The sequence below is a fragment of the Heterocephalus glaber genome, unplaced genomic scaffold, assembly GCF_053883595.1.
Source record: "Heterocephalus glaber isolate CG9 unplaced genomic scaffold, H.glaber_assembly_v1.0 deba00000943, whole genome shotgun sequence".
Taxonomy (NCBI): Eukaryota; Metazoa; Chordata; class Mammalia; order Rodentia; family Bathyergidae; genus Heterocephalus; species Heterocephalus glaber.
This window is the reverse complement of record NW_028258175.1, coordinates 7,499,842-7,514,342: the sequence shown is the minus strand read 5'-3', so window position 1 is coordinate 7,514,342 and position 14,501 is coordinate 7,499,842. Positions and strand designations below refer to the sequence as shown.

The 14,501-nt window shown below is 39.0% G+C and overlaps 1 protein-coding gene across 1 annotated transcript; it reads left to right on the top strand.

Moving 5' to 3' along the window:
* Positions 1-653: 653 nt before the first annotated feature.
* Anks4b (ankyrin repeat and sterile alpha motif domain containing 4B) lies at positions 654-12,260 on the top strand. Its single transcript, XM_087209126.1, has 3 exons — positions 654-809; positions 1,804-2,155; positions 10,311-12,260. Exons 2-3 carry the CDS (start codon positions 1,992-1,994, stop codon positions 11,398-11,400), a joined length of 1,254 nt encoding a protein of 417 aa, XP_087065252.1. The 5' UTR covers positions 654-809; positions 1,804-1,991; the 3' UTR covers positions 11,401-12,260.
* Positions 12,261-14,501: the final 2,241 nt, after the last annotated feature.

The following is a 14,501-nucleotide window of genomic DNA, read 5'->3' as shown; positions in this document are numbered from 1 at the left end:
CTGTCCGTCATGTGTATGGCAAATGTTCTCTGATTTTCCAAGAGTCCAGCAGCATCTGGTCGGAATAGACTCAAATGTACCAGAAGGCCAATACAGTCAAAACACAGAATCCATGATTGCCCCACAATCACTTAGACATTACAATTACAAAGAAGTTTGTGTCTGCAATACATGCAAAGCTGTGTTAGTTCTTTCCGTTAACTTTTGCCCACACCATTTCCTAATTGTTTCTCACTAATTTTGAAGCCCAAAGAACACTGAGATATGGTATGCTTCTCTCTCTCTCTCTCTCTCTCTCCCCCCTCCCTCTCTCTCCCTCCCCCTCCCTCTCCCTCCCTCCCCCTCCCTCCCTCCCTCCCCTCCCCCCCCCTCCCTCCCCCTCCCTCTCCCTCCCTCTCCCTCCCTCTCCCTCCCTCTCCCTCCCTCTCCCTCTCCCTCTCCTCTCCCTCCCTCTCCCTCTCCCTCCCTCTCCCTCTCCCTCTCCCTCCCTCTCCCTCCCTCTCCCTCCCTCTCCCTCCCTCTCCCTCTCTCCCTCTCTCCCTCTCTCCCCTCTCCCCCTCTCCCCCTCTCCCCCTCTCCCTCCCTCCCTCCCTCCCTCCCCTCTTCCCTCCCACCCCATCCTCCTAAGCCACAGTCACACTAGTTACCAGTTTGTATTCTGGAGGGATCATTAGGGAAATGCAAATTAAAACCGTAATATGCCACTTCATACCCACTATGGTAGCAGTAAACAAAAACTCAACATCAAGGTCTTTCAAGGATGTGAAGAAACCGGAACCCTCATACACTGTTGGTGGCAGTATGAAAAGGTACAACCAATTTGGGAAACAATTTGGTAATTTCTTTTTATATATGTTTTATTTGTAATATAAAATGTAACATAACATAGTAATTAAAGATATTTATGGGGCACAGTGTGAAATTTTAATACTTGTATACAAGTGTAATAATCAAATTACAATAATTGGCATATGTATTACCTTACACATTTATCATTTGTGTTGGGAGCATTCAAAATCTTTTCTACTAGCTATTTTGAAATATATAATTGTGAATCACAGGTATGCTACTATGCTATAGAACATTACAGTTCATTTTGGCAATTTCTTACAGCTAACTATAATTTTCCATATAACCTAGCAATTCTACATTGTGGTAAATACACAAGAGATGTGAAAATATTACTCATAATTGCCAAAAAGGCAAACAACCAAAATGTCCATCAACTACTGAATAAAGAAAGTTTGGTACATTAACATAGTGAAATATTATTTACCAATAAGAGGATGAAGTTCAAAATCTATACTTTGAAAAAAGTTGGACACAAAAGACTATATATTGTATAATTCCCCTTCTATGAAGTGCTAATAAAAGCAAATCTACATAGAAAATACATTAGTAGTTTCGTAGAGTTGGAAGTAGGAATGAGAGTTGATTATGATTGAACATGAAGGAAATTTTTAGTGTGACAGAAATACTTCAAAATTAGATCATGCCAATGTTTACACAACTCTAAATTTACTAAAAATCATTGGATTTGAATGATTTTTAAATGAATTAAATGGGTAAAGTGAACAGGTAAATTTCAAGGAGTACAAAGTACATACCTTGATAAAGTTGTTTAAAAGACCTCCCCAGTGAACTAGAATAGTTCTAAATTTTATAGTAATTATATTCTACATTCTGTGCCTAGTTGGCCAGTATTCCATTCAAGACCTGTTTAACGGACATAGAAAAAAATTAAATGTGCCTCAAAATACTAAAGATATCAGGCTTTAATATCCAGTGTCATATCCATTTCAGAAGGAAAGGGCCCAAGTTCAGTGCTGTGAACCTTTCCGGCTGCCTTCCGAGGAGAGAGGCTGGCTTGAGCTTTGCCCTGGAGTGTCATTCCTTGTCACTGATTAACCAGCTCCATAGGAAGTTTGCTCTGCCAACCTTCTGCTCTACCTGGAGAGAGCCATCCTGTCAAGCTTTGGTGAGTCGAAAAAATGTCCACTCGCTACCACCAAGCTGCTAGTGATAGCTACCTGGAACTTCTGAAAGAGGCTACCACACGAGACCTGAATCTTTCTGATGAGGATGGCATGACACCCACTCTCCTGGCAGCCTACCACGGCAACCTGCAAGCCCTGGAAATAATCTGCAGCAGAGGGTAAGTTTCACCTGGTGGTTTCTGTTAGAAACAGTATTTATGGCGGGATTTCACAGACAGCAGCAAGATGCAGGGAAGTCAGTGCAAATTCTTTGCCCTCTTCGTAAACCGTGGAAATAATTGGCTTTTTAGAGAAAGAGAGAAAACTGCGCTAGAGACGCTTTCTTTTATACTGAGAATTGGCACCATGGGAGTGGCTCCTTCCAAACCGCACACGGAGAAGAGGCCCTTTCTTCTTAGGCATTGTTATCTCTCTCAGTTAGGGAACCATATTTAATTCTATGTGCCTAAAAGTCTTTCCCGTGAAGTTTAAGTGCTTGCCCAGAAGTCACCATTCCACTTGGTTTAGTGACCCTTACTTAGGACAAATGATGGGTTTTTGTTTTTCCATCTACACTATTAAAATTCGGTGGCCATTTATTAGCATTCAAGTCCACAATTCTTAATTAGAATCGTTGGCTCTCCACACTATAGAAGGAACCTTCAGCCCTTCTTAACATCGTTCGTTACCCATCTGGTCGGCACTTGAATAATTACACACACAGCCCACACCCACCCCTGTACTTTAATACAGTGTTAGTTTTCTCTTGCTTGATCTGACTGTTACCAGGTGGGCTTGAGTGTGACTCAAGTAACGTAAAGAGATGTGAATGAGGGAGCCAAGTGAATTCAGTTCAAATATATTTAGTATCTGATGTATCACAGTCCCTCTTCCGTTTTCTTCTTTACTAGCCACTGGGGACACTGATCAACAACCTACCATGGTGATCAGATTTGAGAGGGGGAACATAAACAAGTCGTCTGATATGTTTTATAAAGAGGGAAGTAGAGGGCACTAAATAAATAATACAGACATCCATCCCAGCCTCAGAGAGAGGAGGCTTTTCCTAAGCAGAAAGTAATTAAATTGGGATTGGAGAGACAGGATTGAAAAAATGAGGGGTGGACCAGGAAAGATGGAAGGAAGCAAGTTTCCTCTAAGATTGAGCACTGTACATTCTAGGAACTCAAGAAGCTGCGTGTAGAGCCGGGGATTTAGCTCAGTGGTTTCGCTGCCTGCTGCGCAAGTGCAAGGACCCAAGTTCAAGCCCCAGTACCAAAAAAAAAAAAAAAAAAAAAGAAGAAGAAGCTGAGTGTGGCTGGACTTAGCTTGACTAGGAACGGGACAAGTGTAAGCAATAAAACCGTATCACAAAGAGCCTTATAAACTCTGTTAAGGAGTTGAACTTTATCTAAATGCCAGGGAACCTATGACTTGTGTTTATTCAGGAGAACCTCAGGTAGACTCTTGTTTACAAAAACAGTAAAACCTGGGTTTGTAAGCATAATTCATTCCAGAAACATGCTTGTAATCTAAAGCACTTGTACTATATTTCAAAGCAAAGTTTCCCAAAAGAAATAATGGAAACGCAGATGATTTATTCCATAACCCCAAAATATTCATATAAAATGATTGCAATACTGTGATATAATACAAAATATAAAGAAAAATAAACAAATGAACCTGCAGTTACCTTTGAAAACTTTTGTGGATGGTGTGAGGGAGATAGGAGAAAGGGTTATTGTGTAGGACGACTTTCACTGTCACCAGTGGAATCACTGCTGTCTATTGGTTCAATGGAAATTTTTTCTTTTCATGCAGCTTTAACAAGGAACCTATCCAGTGACACTTGCTTTTGCCTCCTTTTGAGGATTTCATGGAAATGTGACATTGCATTGTCACTGAACAGATTCATCACCCTCACTCATGGCTATAGCCCTATTTGGGTGATGCTTTTCTACAAAATTCTGCCATTTCCCACATCTCTTTAATCTCATTTGAAGTGAGCCATTCCTCTGCTTTTTCATCCTCTTCCTCTGCAGATGGGATCTCTTCCATAACCTCTTGCTATTGGGAAATGATAACCAACAATCCTGGGGGGGGGGGGGACGGGGAGGGGCCGTAGAATTTACCGAGACTGAAACTTATTTCTCACAGTTCTAGTCTCTGGAAAGTCCAAGGCCAAATATTGAAAGGTTCAGTGTCTGCTGAGAGCTAATCTCCGCTTCCAAGATGGTGTTGGTGTCTTGTTGCTGCATTCTTTGGAGGGAAAGAATGCTGTATCCTCATGTGGTGGAAGGGACAGAAGGGAGAAAAAAAGGAAGAGGCGAATTCCTTCCATCAATCCCTCCATAAGGGTATCTAATCCCACTAATGACTTAGTCATCTCCTTAAAGCCATGCATGGGAGATTAGGTTTCAACGTGAATCTTGGAGAAGACACATTCAAACCTTAGCAGCATGTACACAATTGACTTTTTTTTAGATGTGTTGACAAATTGCCTTTCAAAAAGTGAATACTCATTTTGCCAATATTAGGTCCAAAGTTATGTATCAGTGTAGCTTTCGTGATTTTTAGCTACTGGTGAGGTTACAAATTATTTTTATATTTAGTGCCCGTTGTATTTCTACTTCTGTAAACTCTGTATTTATGACCTTGTCCCACTTTTACATTGGCATCCTCAATATTGCTCACTGATTTATAAAAATGATTTTTTAAAGTTAACAATATCAACCCTTTGTCAAATATATTACATATATTTCCACAATTTAAAACTCATATTTTTATTAAATACAAATGTAAACATAAATATATATAATATAAGTATAGACTTTTAGGTATATATGAGTCTATCAATCTTTACTATGTAATTCTAACATGGAGAGTCATTCATGCCTAAATATTAAAGATATTTTCTATAGTTTTTTAGTTTCATTTTTTTATTTTGAAGATTAATTTGTGTACAATTTATTTTGATTTAAGATCCAAGATTATGGTCTAAATATGGATTCTCCATGTTTTTAATAATTTGAACACAATTTGTTATGTAGTCCATTCTTTTCTCCACTAATTTAACAGTGTAACATAATTTCTTTCAATGTAATATCAAAATCCAGCCCATTTTTTTATATTTATTAAACACTCTATATGGACCCAAAAATTCTTCTAACAATACATTTTCTAGTCTTTCTCAACTCTTATTTTCCCATTGATTCTACTGCATCGCAAATTTTATTTCCTTATCCCAAAAGCATTTAAGATCTGCTGGGTCAAATTGGCCTGGTAAAGGCTAAAAACAAAGTCTTCTGAGTTTTCAGAAGTCATCTCTCCTTTTGACCATAGCCAATCTTTAGTGTGAGTTCAAATTGCTCATGAATTTTAATGGGGCTAAAGAGGTATAAAACCTTAAAACTTGAATTTAGCTAATTAGTTATTAAAGTTCATTCCAGCCTCATCATTTAAGTGTTTACTTTTCATTACCCGATTGAGACAACAGATTCTGTGGGGACCAGTCATAGCCAAATTCCAGGTTTCTTAGAAAGTTGTCATTCTTTCTTTCTTTTTTTAAATTTAAAGATGAAAAACAATGATTACATGTATTATCCTATACTGGCATGTTAGTCATATTTCTGTAATTAGGACAAAATCACAGACATATATAACTTGAAGGAGGAAGAATTTATTTTTTTAAAAAAAATTATTGATATATATTTGCAATACACAATGATTACATTCAGTGTGGGGGTTTGATACATATACATATTATGTCTTGATCATTTTTATTCCCCCTTCCCCATCCTGTGCTCCTCTCTCCCTTCTTCCCCAGGTCCCCCTCCCATCTCTACAGAGTTTACCTTCCTGTTTTTTAACATGGATCTTTTATTTTGCTCTTTAAATTATTTATGGAAGGATCTATTCTGGCTCATAGTTTCAGAGGTTTCAGTCCATGGTGGGCTGGCAAAAACATCAAAGCAGAAGTACATGTATATATATTACTTTCCCCTATTTATTCAGCTGTTGATGGATGCAGGTTGATTGCATAGTTTATTTGATCAGTTGTCTATGGCATTTAATTTGAATCTAGTCTTTTAACTTATAAGTAAAGCTGAGATGAATTGGTCTTTGCGCAAATGCCTGACATTTTCTTAGGATAAATCTCTAAAACTAGAATAGTTGATCTTAAAAGGTGCTATGTTTTAAAGGCTTTTGGTCTCTGTTGTGCCAGGAAGTTTTTGCTTCCTCCATCAGAATTTTCTTCTTCATACTCCCACTAAAACTAAGTATTAATATTCTTAAATCATTGCCTATCTGATAGGCAAAAAGAAAATGGTAATGCATTGTTTTAATTTGCATTTCTTTGATTATTAACAAGTCCTAATAACTCCTTTTTATGTAGAAAAGACTTTCTGAAAGAATTGCTTTTTTTCTAGGACATATTCACAAAAAATCCAATCAACCTCAAAAGGAGAAATTGCAATGGAACAGATGCTTAGAGTAATTTAAACAAATGGCCTAATTAGTGACAATAAGACAGAGCCAGCTTTAGAAATTATTGCCCAAATGCACTGATCTACCAAAAATAAAGGGAAAATATAAATTAGTTTTAAATCTCTTTAATTTCTTTTTTGGGAAAAAGCAATAGGAAAAAATCAACCATGGACTGAATTTAGCCCAAGGAAACCACAGAGCATCAATTTGGGCTTGGATCAGCCAATGACGGGGCCAGTTTGCTAACACCTCAGCAGGTGTACGAAATGGTGCTTTAAGAAATGTGAAAGAGGGCTGGGGATTTAGCTCAGTGGTTCTGCCACCTGCTGCGCAAGCCTAAGGACCCAAGTTCGATTCCCGGTACCAAAAAGAAATGTGACCGAGGACTAGGATTGAATTTAGGAAGACTCCATGAAGCTTGCAGCAGGAAATAATTTTAAGTTTTACATCAACTTGAAAAGCTGTCTTTAAATAGAATTCGTACAAGTAGAAATAGCTTACATGCACTGGGGAAACTCACATATTATCCTACTGACAGTTTCATCTATGAATTTGGAATTTTGCATCTGAAACTTTCTTTAAAGAAAACCTACCTTTTTGGTCATCTTGGGTTGTCCTCCTGTTCTTTCTCCCATCTTAAAAACATCATTTAAGACTCACTGAGATGAGAATATTCCAATCTGTTAGGGATTTATGCATATTAATTTAATCTAGACTTCTCAATACCCTGTCACTCCCCCCCCCCATTCCTCCCAATAATTTTTTAGCTTATCCAATCCAAGGATAATTTCAAGCAAATTTAATCAGCATGTTTTTGTTTATGTCTATAGTAATGCCTCGAATGTTTTGCAATCCTTTGAAATCTAGGGTACTTAAGGAGTCATTTGAATATGGTGTTTGGGTAAAAGTGAAACCACATGTTTGGGGGTGAAGCACTGTGCTCCTCATGCACAACCATGCCAAGGCTGAAAGAGGTCTCCTTTGATCCAGAACAATTAAATCAGGAGGACTGACTAGAGCCTTCTTGAAAGAGGCTGCCCAACAAAAATGTGTTATTCAGTATTTGCTTTCCTTAAATTTGTTTTCCTTCTCTTTCTCACATCTCACTCTCTCCCCTAACTCCATGTGCTATGATCACACTGATGTATACACTGGGGTCCCCAAATATGCCATGTAATGTCACCCATGTGTGTATCTGCTCATGCTGTTCTCTCTGTACAAAAGGAGGTTGCCAATTTATGGGCTGGACCTATGCAGCTAGTCCACAATGTGTTTTATTTGGACTTCACTATGTTTTTCTTTTAAATTTGAGTCAGTGCTTTTAAAAATTCCATGAAATTTTGGATGTCTGACTTCCTTTAAAAAACAGAGGCTCTAGAAATATTGTTTCTACTTTTATTCAAGGTAGCGTCAGGCACAGCTGAGATTCAGCTGCCCTTTCTAGGAAGAGCATGCACTTAACTTTGTGTCTGTTTAGAAAACAAACCTGGCCCCATTCAATTACTTACATTTTCCTGCTTGACTTCTTCCTGTTGGTTTGAGATTTCTGCAAGGAGATACAGGTGATGAAAGGGAGAAAAAAATTTTCTAATTATCTAATTAGGGAGACAACATAAGGATTCAACAAATTAATTAAGACTGTAAGTGCTTTAAAGCCCGAGGGGCTGTTGTGCTGCTGGAAATTTACCAGGTGGGTGTGAGAAAAAATGAACACATGAAATTAAGGATTAGAGACAAGGGATGTAATGACAAGTAATGTTTATTGAATATTCACAGTATACCAAGCACTTTTCTAGGCTTTGTATATACTGACTTATTTAATTCACATAACAATTCCCATTAGGTAGTACAGTTGGGGTTTTTTTGTTATTGTTATTTTTGTTTGTTATTTTCAGTACTTGAGATCGAGCTGAGGGCCTTCGCATTGAACTACATCCCCAACCCAGCTGGAAAGATGGAAAACTGATATGTTTTAATATGACTACATTGTTAGATTTAAAGACAGGGTTGATCCAAAGTATGCTGCCTGTTACCCTTGGGCAAATCAGTTAAGCTCTTTGAATCTTATTTTACTTCTGCCATGATGATTCTTATCCTCCTCTCTAAGAGGGAGATTGTGGTGGGTGGTGGTGGGCAGTGAATGTGAAAATGCTTTGCAGTGGAAAACCAGGAGGCAGCCAGGAGTTCCCAGGGAGGGGTTATTAGTCTGATTCATTGAACTGTATTTCACTGGTCCACTGGTTGGGTTACTCTAACTAGAGCCTCTCTCCCCAGCCTGTAGTGGGCTATGAATCACCTGATGGTTTTGTTAAACTCTAGACTCAGTAAGTCTGTGCTACAGTCCAAATTTCTGCATTTCTAACAAGATCACATGTGTTGCTGAGGCTGCTGGCCTGGGAACCGAAATTTGAGTAATAAGAAAATACTCAAAGGAGAAAGTTTTCCGTGCATTATCAGATCAGCTGAAGGGCGTGGATCTTCTCTGGTTTGTGCCTTCTACTCACCAGCAATGCTAAGCAAGACTTCTCAGGCTTTCTCTCCAGTCCTTTCTTGGGGCCTCTCACAGGGAGCTGGTAGCCTTGGGCAGGATTCCAGTAGGCATTCATTCATTTCCACAAATGAATTAATTTACTAGGCTCCTACTCTGTGTCTCAGTTTCAGTGCCAGGAATTAGGTCTGTGGCCTCAATACCATCATAGTGTCCTTTTCCACTTTAAACTCTTGTGGAATTATTCATTTATATGATACTGGGAGTAAGCTGAGGGACAAATAAAGGTATTCTAGCCTTTGTGTGAATAATGGTTGTTGTGGATGCTGTTTACTACCTACTCAACATCAATTCCTCTCCTTTTTCTTGCTGATGGGACCTGTTTTTTGTTTTCTTTCACCTGTTTATTTTCCCACATGTGACTCAGGGAAGGGTAGTAGTCTTGTGCTGGAATCAGCTCTTACCAGCTCCTGAGAGGTTATTGCTAAATTTTCAGGAAGTTTGAGAATCAGTTAAACAATTATTAAAGCAAAATCGTATAAATTCACAAGTTAATAAATTATATTTAAAAGGTAGTACTCAGCTGTGTGTGGTGGTAAATTCCTGTAATCCCAGCACTTGGGAGGCTGAGGCAGGAGGACTGAGAGTTTGAGGCCAGTTTGGGCTACTTAGCATGTTTAAGGCCAGTCTGGACTATGTAGCGAAACTGTCTCCAAAAAAAAAAAGTAATACTCAAAACTCATCAGTTCCTAATTATTTTACTATTGTCTGTGCTCTTCAGATTATGCATACCCATTATATCTATGTGATGGAAATAATTTATAATAGGGTGCATCTCTTCCAAATTCTGTCCAAGGGTGTCACATTGGTAACTTGAGATTTATCACAATGAGTATATTTACAGCACAGAAATTAGCACATACTATAAATCTGGAATTTTATTCCTGAATGAGCCAGTTATTAAACATTTGCCAGTATGCTCTTGGATAGTCCTATTCCTAGATTCAAGGGAAAATTCTAATCTATCTAAATTACACATGGTACTCTATTTCCTTCCCTGAGAACCAATTCTGGCCAATGAAATATGAAATTTGTCCTGCTAGAGGGTTCCTTGTAAAGCTTTTCTTCTAAAGAGGAGACATAGGGTAGTGATTTTTTTTCCTATTTTTTTTTTTCTGGCCATCTGGTCTCTGGCTATGATATATCTAGATTTACAGCAGCTATCACATGTCAACATCAAGAGGATAAACATGCTGCACTAACAAGCATTTTGTTCACTTTTTAAATTTTTTCTACTTTTTGGACCTTGTGTTCAGAGAAAAAAGTTCAACATGCCTGTTTCATATGTTTTCTCCTAGAGGGGACCCTGATAGATGTGACATCTGGGGAAATACTCCTCTACATTATGCCGCCTCCAATGGCCATGCCCACTGTGTCTCATTCCTGATCAGTTTCGGTGCCAACATCTTTGCCCTGGATAATAACTTACAGTCTCCCCTGGATGCTGCCGCCAGCAGGGAGCAGGGCGAATGTGTTGCCCTCCTGGATAAAGCTGCCACTACCCAGAGCGTCGTAAATCCCAAGAAGGTCACCAGGCTGAAGGAGCAGGCTCAGAAGAATGCCAGGAGGCAAATCAAAGAATGTGAAAAGCTCCAGGAGAAGCATCAAAATAAGATGGCCCGTGCCTACAGCAAGGAGGAATCAGGGAGTCTTTCTTCTTTCAAGAGCATCTCCTCCACGTCTTCCTTCTCAAGTGCTTCTGCTTCCAGTAGACTTGGATCACTCTCTAAGGGCATCAAAGATACCTTCAAGTTGAAGTTCAAGAAAAACAAAGATACAGCAGAGCAGGTGGGGAAGGAAGGCAGAAGTGGGCAGAGGAATGTGATGGAAATGTTCAGAGAGGAGGAAGAAGACTCATTATCAGGGGACTTCAAAGGGAAGCTTATATTCTCAGCAGAGAAGGACCAAGATCTGCAACATGAATCTATTCTCAACCGTCCAGGTCTGGGAAATATTGTTTTTATGAGAAACAGAGTGTTGAGCTCTGAAGACCTCTCATACAGCAAGAGCGAGTCGGGATTTAAAATGCCGAGTGAATTTCTCCAAAGACAAGGAACAGCAGAGGCTGATGAAGCTGAGGCTGATGAAGAAGGAGAGGAAAATGGCCTTGTAGGTAATCTGCCTTGGGATGAGGATGAAGTGGAGTGGGAGGAAGATGTGGTTGATGCACCTCCCCTGGAAGTGTTCTTGCAGTCCCTGCACCTGGAGGAATTCCTTCCCGTTTTCATGAGAGAGCAGATTGATCTGGAAGCTCTGTTGCTTTGCTCTGATGAGGACCTTCAGAACATACAGATGCAGCTGGGTCCCAGGAAGAAAGTCCTTAATGCCATAAACAGAAGGAAGCAGGTGCTACAGCAGCCTGGGCAGCTGGTGGACACCAGCCTCTGAAGGACAGTGCTGGGTCAATAGGATGAGTCTGCAGCAGCAAGAGCTGCTATGGCTGATGGGAAGCCCTCCAGGCCTCACCCCTTACCTACCCAATTCCAGACCACTGGGAGCCCATTCTAAGGTTTTGGAGATGCCCATCTAAGAAGGAGGCCCACACTCTCCTCTGGGGAATACCTAGACCTATCCAAATAAACTGTCAGTGAGAAACTCCAGGGTACTGTGGAACAAGACTATGGCATTTCTTTTCAATTATCACTTTTATATTTTTGAATAAAGAAAGGGTTAAATGGATGATAGAAAAGGAAAAGAAATTTTCTTTACTTTTCTCTGGACATAAAATGATAATTTCTCATTACACTAGCCTACTTTGTGATCCACATACTCCGGGGATTCTGAGTCTGGTTCTGTCCTTAGCTCTGTAACTTTGTCATTGGACATCAAAGTTCTTCACTGCCCTGAGGCTTGATAATCAACTTAAATGCATCTAACCCTTAAACAGATGTCTACATGTTTACAAGGGAGGGTGAAGAAAGAAAGGATAGTGTACCTTTGGTAGACTGAATTGTGTCCCCCTTAAAATTCATATATTGGGGCTCTAACACCCAAACTGTTTTTGGAGATAGGTGTGTTAAAGGTTAAATGTTGTCATAAGGTTGGCATCCCACTCCCATATGACTGATGTCCTTATAAGAAAAGGAAGATATACAAAAGATGTAATCACACACAGAGAAAAGATCGTATAAGGACACAGTAAGTGGCCAAACAAAGAGATCTCAGGAGAAATCAAATCTGCCAACATCTTGATTTTGGGCTTTCAGCTGCCAGAGGTGTGAAAAAATAAATTTTTGTTGTGTAAATCACTCTGTCTATGATGTTTTGTTATGGCAGCCTGAGCTGACTAATACAATGCATAAGAGGGTGGTAAAAGGGAGAAGGATACAGAAAAAAGAAAATTATGAACAGATGACTTTTCTAAGTACCTCCTGAAATTTAAAAAAGAAAAATAATTAATTGTAGGGAAGATTTGCTTATAAAACTAAATTTTACCTTTTCATGTTTATATATGTCTCTATTTACTGTTATTTATTACTATTGCTACATATCCTAATGTATGCAGGTTCCATGATATAAATTGGCAAAATTGCTATTGACATTTTTTTGAAAGCCAACTCCAAATTCAAATTGAAGCTCTACTTAATAGCTAAGTTTCATTGGATTTTTGTAGCCAGAATAACTTCAGGTAGAATCTACCACTGATTGTGTGTGTAGTATAGAAACAGCTGTTTATTTTCAGCAAGACTTCAAATTCATATCTGTTTAGATTACATCAAGAGGTATCATGAAGGATATAAGCTTCAGGGTGATACAGGTACTCAAATCTGGTGAATAATCACCTCATTCTTTGATGAATGTGTTTAGGAAATTTGTTGGTTATTAAATAAATATATAGCATTAGGGGATAATTATGTTTACAAATACTGTGTTTTGTTCAAGAATAAACTGAAATTGTATTTATCTTCAATAGCATGCATGAACACTGTTGGTACACAGAAAGCACTCGAAAATGTTTGTAATCTAAGGCTGCCTTTATTATATGTCATTATTGTAGATGCCAGGATCCTCTCTTCACAAATTTCCCAGAATCTTCCTGAGATACTATTTCTACTTCCAAACCAAACTTACATAAAAAGGAAATCAATTGAATTGGGAGAAATGAGCCTAAACATGTGACTCTTACCACTTTTGGGGGCAGATGCTGATCATCGACATGTTTATGCTCTTCTTAGGGTCTCTCAGTTTCCTGTGGTTTACAGAATTAACGAGTGAGGGGCTCTCTCAACTTCTTAGCATTGAAGATATAACCTCTTCATCATACCATATTTTAAAAGGTTATAAATGCTCTAAGAATTCCAAATCTTTCAACCTACCCCTCTCCCAAGAAAAAGGAGTCTAAGAGAAGATGTTAGAGTGATAGAAAGGCAAGGATGGTTATGAGCCGGTATGAGTTTCAAATACTCACTGATCTCAGACCTCTGTCCCTTAAACTAGATGCTTACATTGGCTCAATCCAGTGGTATCTGATCCCTGCCCAACACCCTGCTTTTTTCTCTCCTGCTTAGCTTGATATAAAAGTTAACAAGCAAGACAAGTCGCCAGGAGCATTTCACTGAAGAGAAGAGTTTGAGAAGATACAGGGGAGTAAATGTATATGGTGCTCATATTTCAGGCCATCATGTAAATACAGGTCAGTTATATGCTTGTAATCCTGAGTCACAGGTAGGATTTGTTGGGCACGAGATCCAAAACCCAAGTCTTATCTGACATCTCCCCTCAAATGTTCCACATATACATCAAACTCAGTGTGCCCAGAATTGAACATATTTTCTCCCAAATCAAGTTCTTTTTTTAAATTTTCTTTTATTTTTTATTTTTCCAAATCAAGTTCTTAACACGAACAGTTTTGCCCTTAGATGCCGGGCAATGTCTAAAGACATTTTTGATTGTGGTGAGTTAGGAGAGCTACTGATGTCAGGTTAATAGAAACAATGGATGTCCAACTCCGTGCAATGTACAAGGCAGTCCCCTACAACGGTTAATCCTCCAGACCAAATGTTGGTAGTGCTGAGGTTGAGCTCCACCTACCCAGGTCAAAAATCTCCATTTTTGATGAATGGCAAGTTTAACCCAAAACTTCTCCTTTTCCTTACCTTCATCACCCAACTGGTCCCTTGAGTTCCTTCAACTCTTTAATATGTCTTAAACCTAAATTCTCTTCTATGTTTGCAAGACCACTGTTTGTTTCATGCCCCCCTCTTTGCTCACTTGTATTCAGAGTATCCTGACTATCTCTAGTTCTCTGCAGTGCTTGTTGAGTGATCTTTCTAATATGCAAACCCTCTCTTGCCACTTTTTGCTTCCCCATTGCTTTTCAGGCGCTCAGCATCACACATAAAACTCTTGCAAGAGCCCTATTCTCTCCTCCAAGCCATTGATCTCATTTCTGACCATCCCTCTTTGTCCCCTAATTATAACCACACCAGGTTTTCTGTAGCTTTCAGAATATATCATGCCTCTTATGCCTGTGTCTTTGTTCACCACCA

Bases quoted from the DNA above. Each gene is read 5' to 3' on its own strand.
- Anks4b (XM_087209126.1), top strand. From the start codon at position 1,992: ATGTCCACTCGCTACCACCAAGCTGCTAGTGATAGCTACCTGGAACTT. The intron at 2,156-10,310 runs GTAAGTTTCACC...GTTTTCTCCTAG, and splicing joins GAAATAATCTGCAGCAGAGG to AGGGGACCCTGATAGATGTG.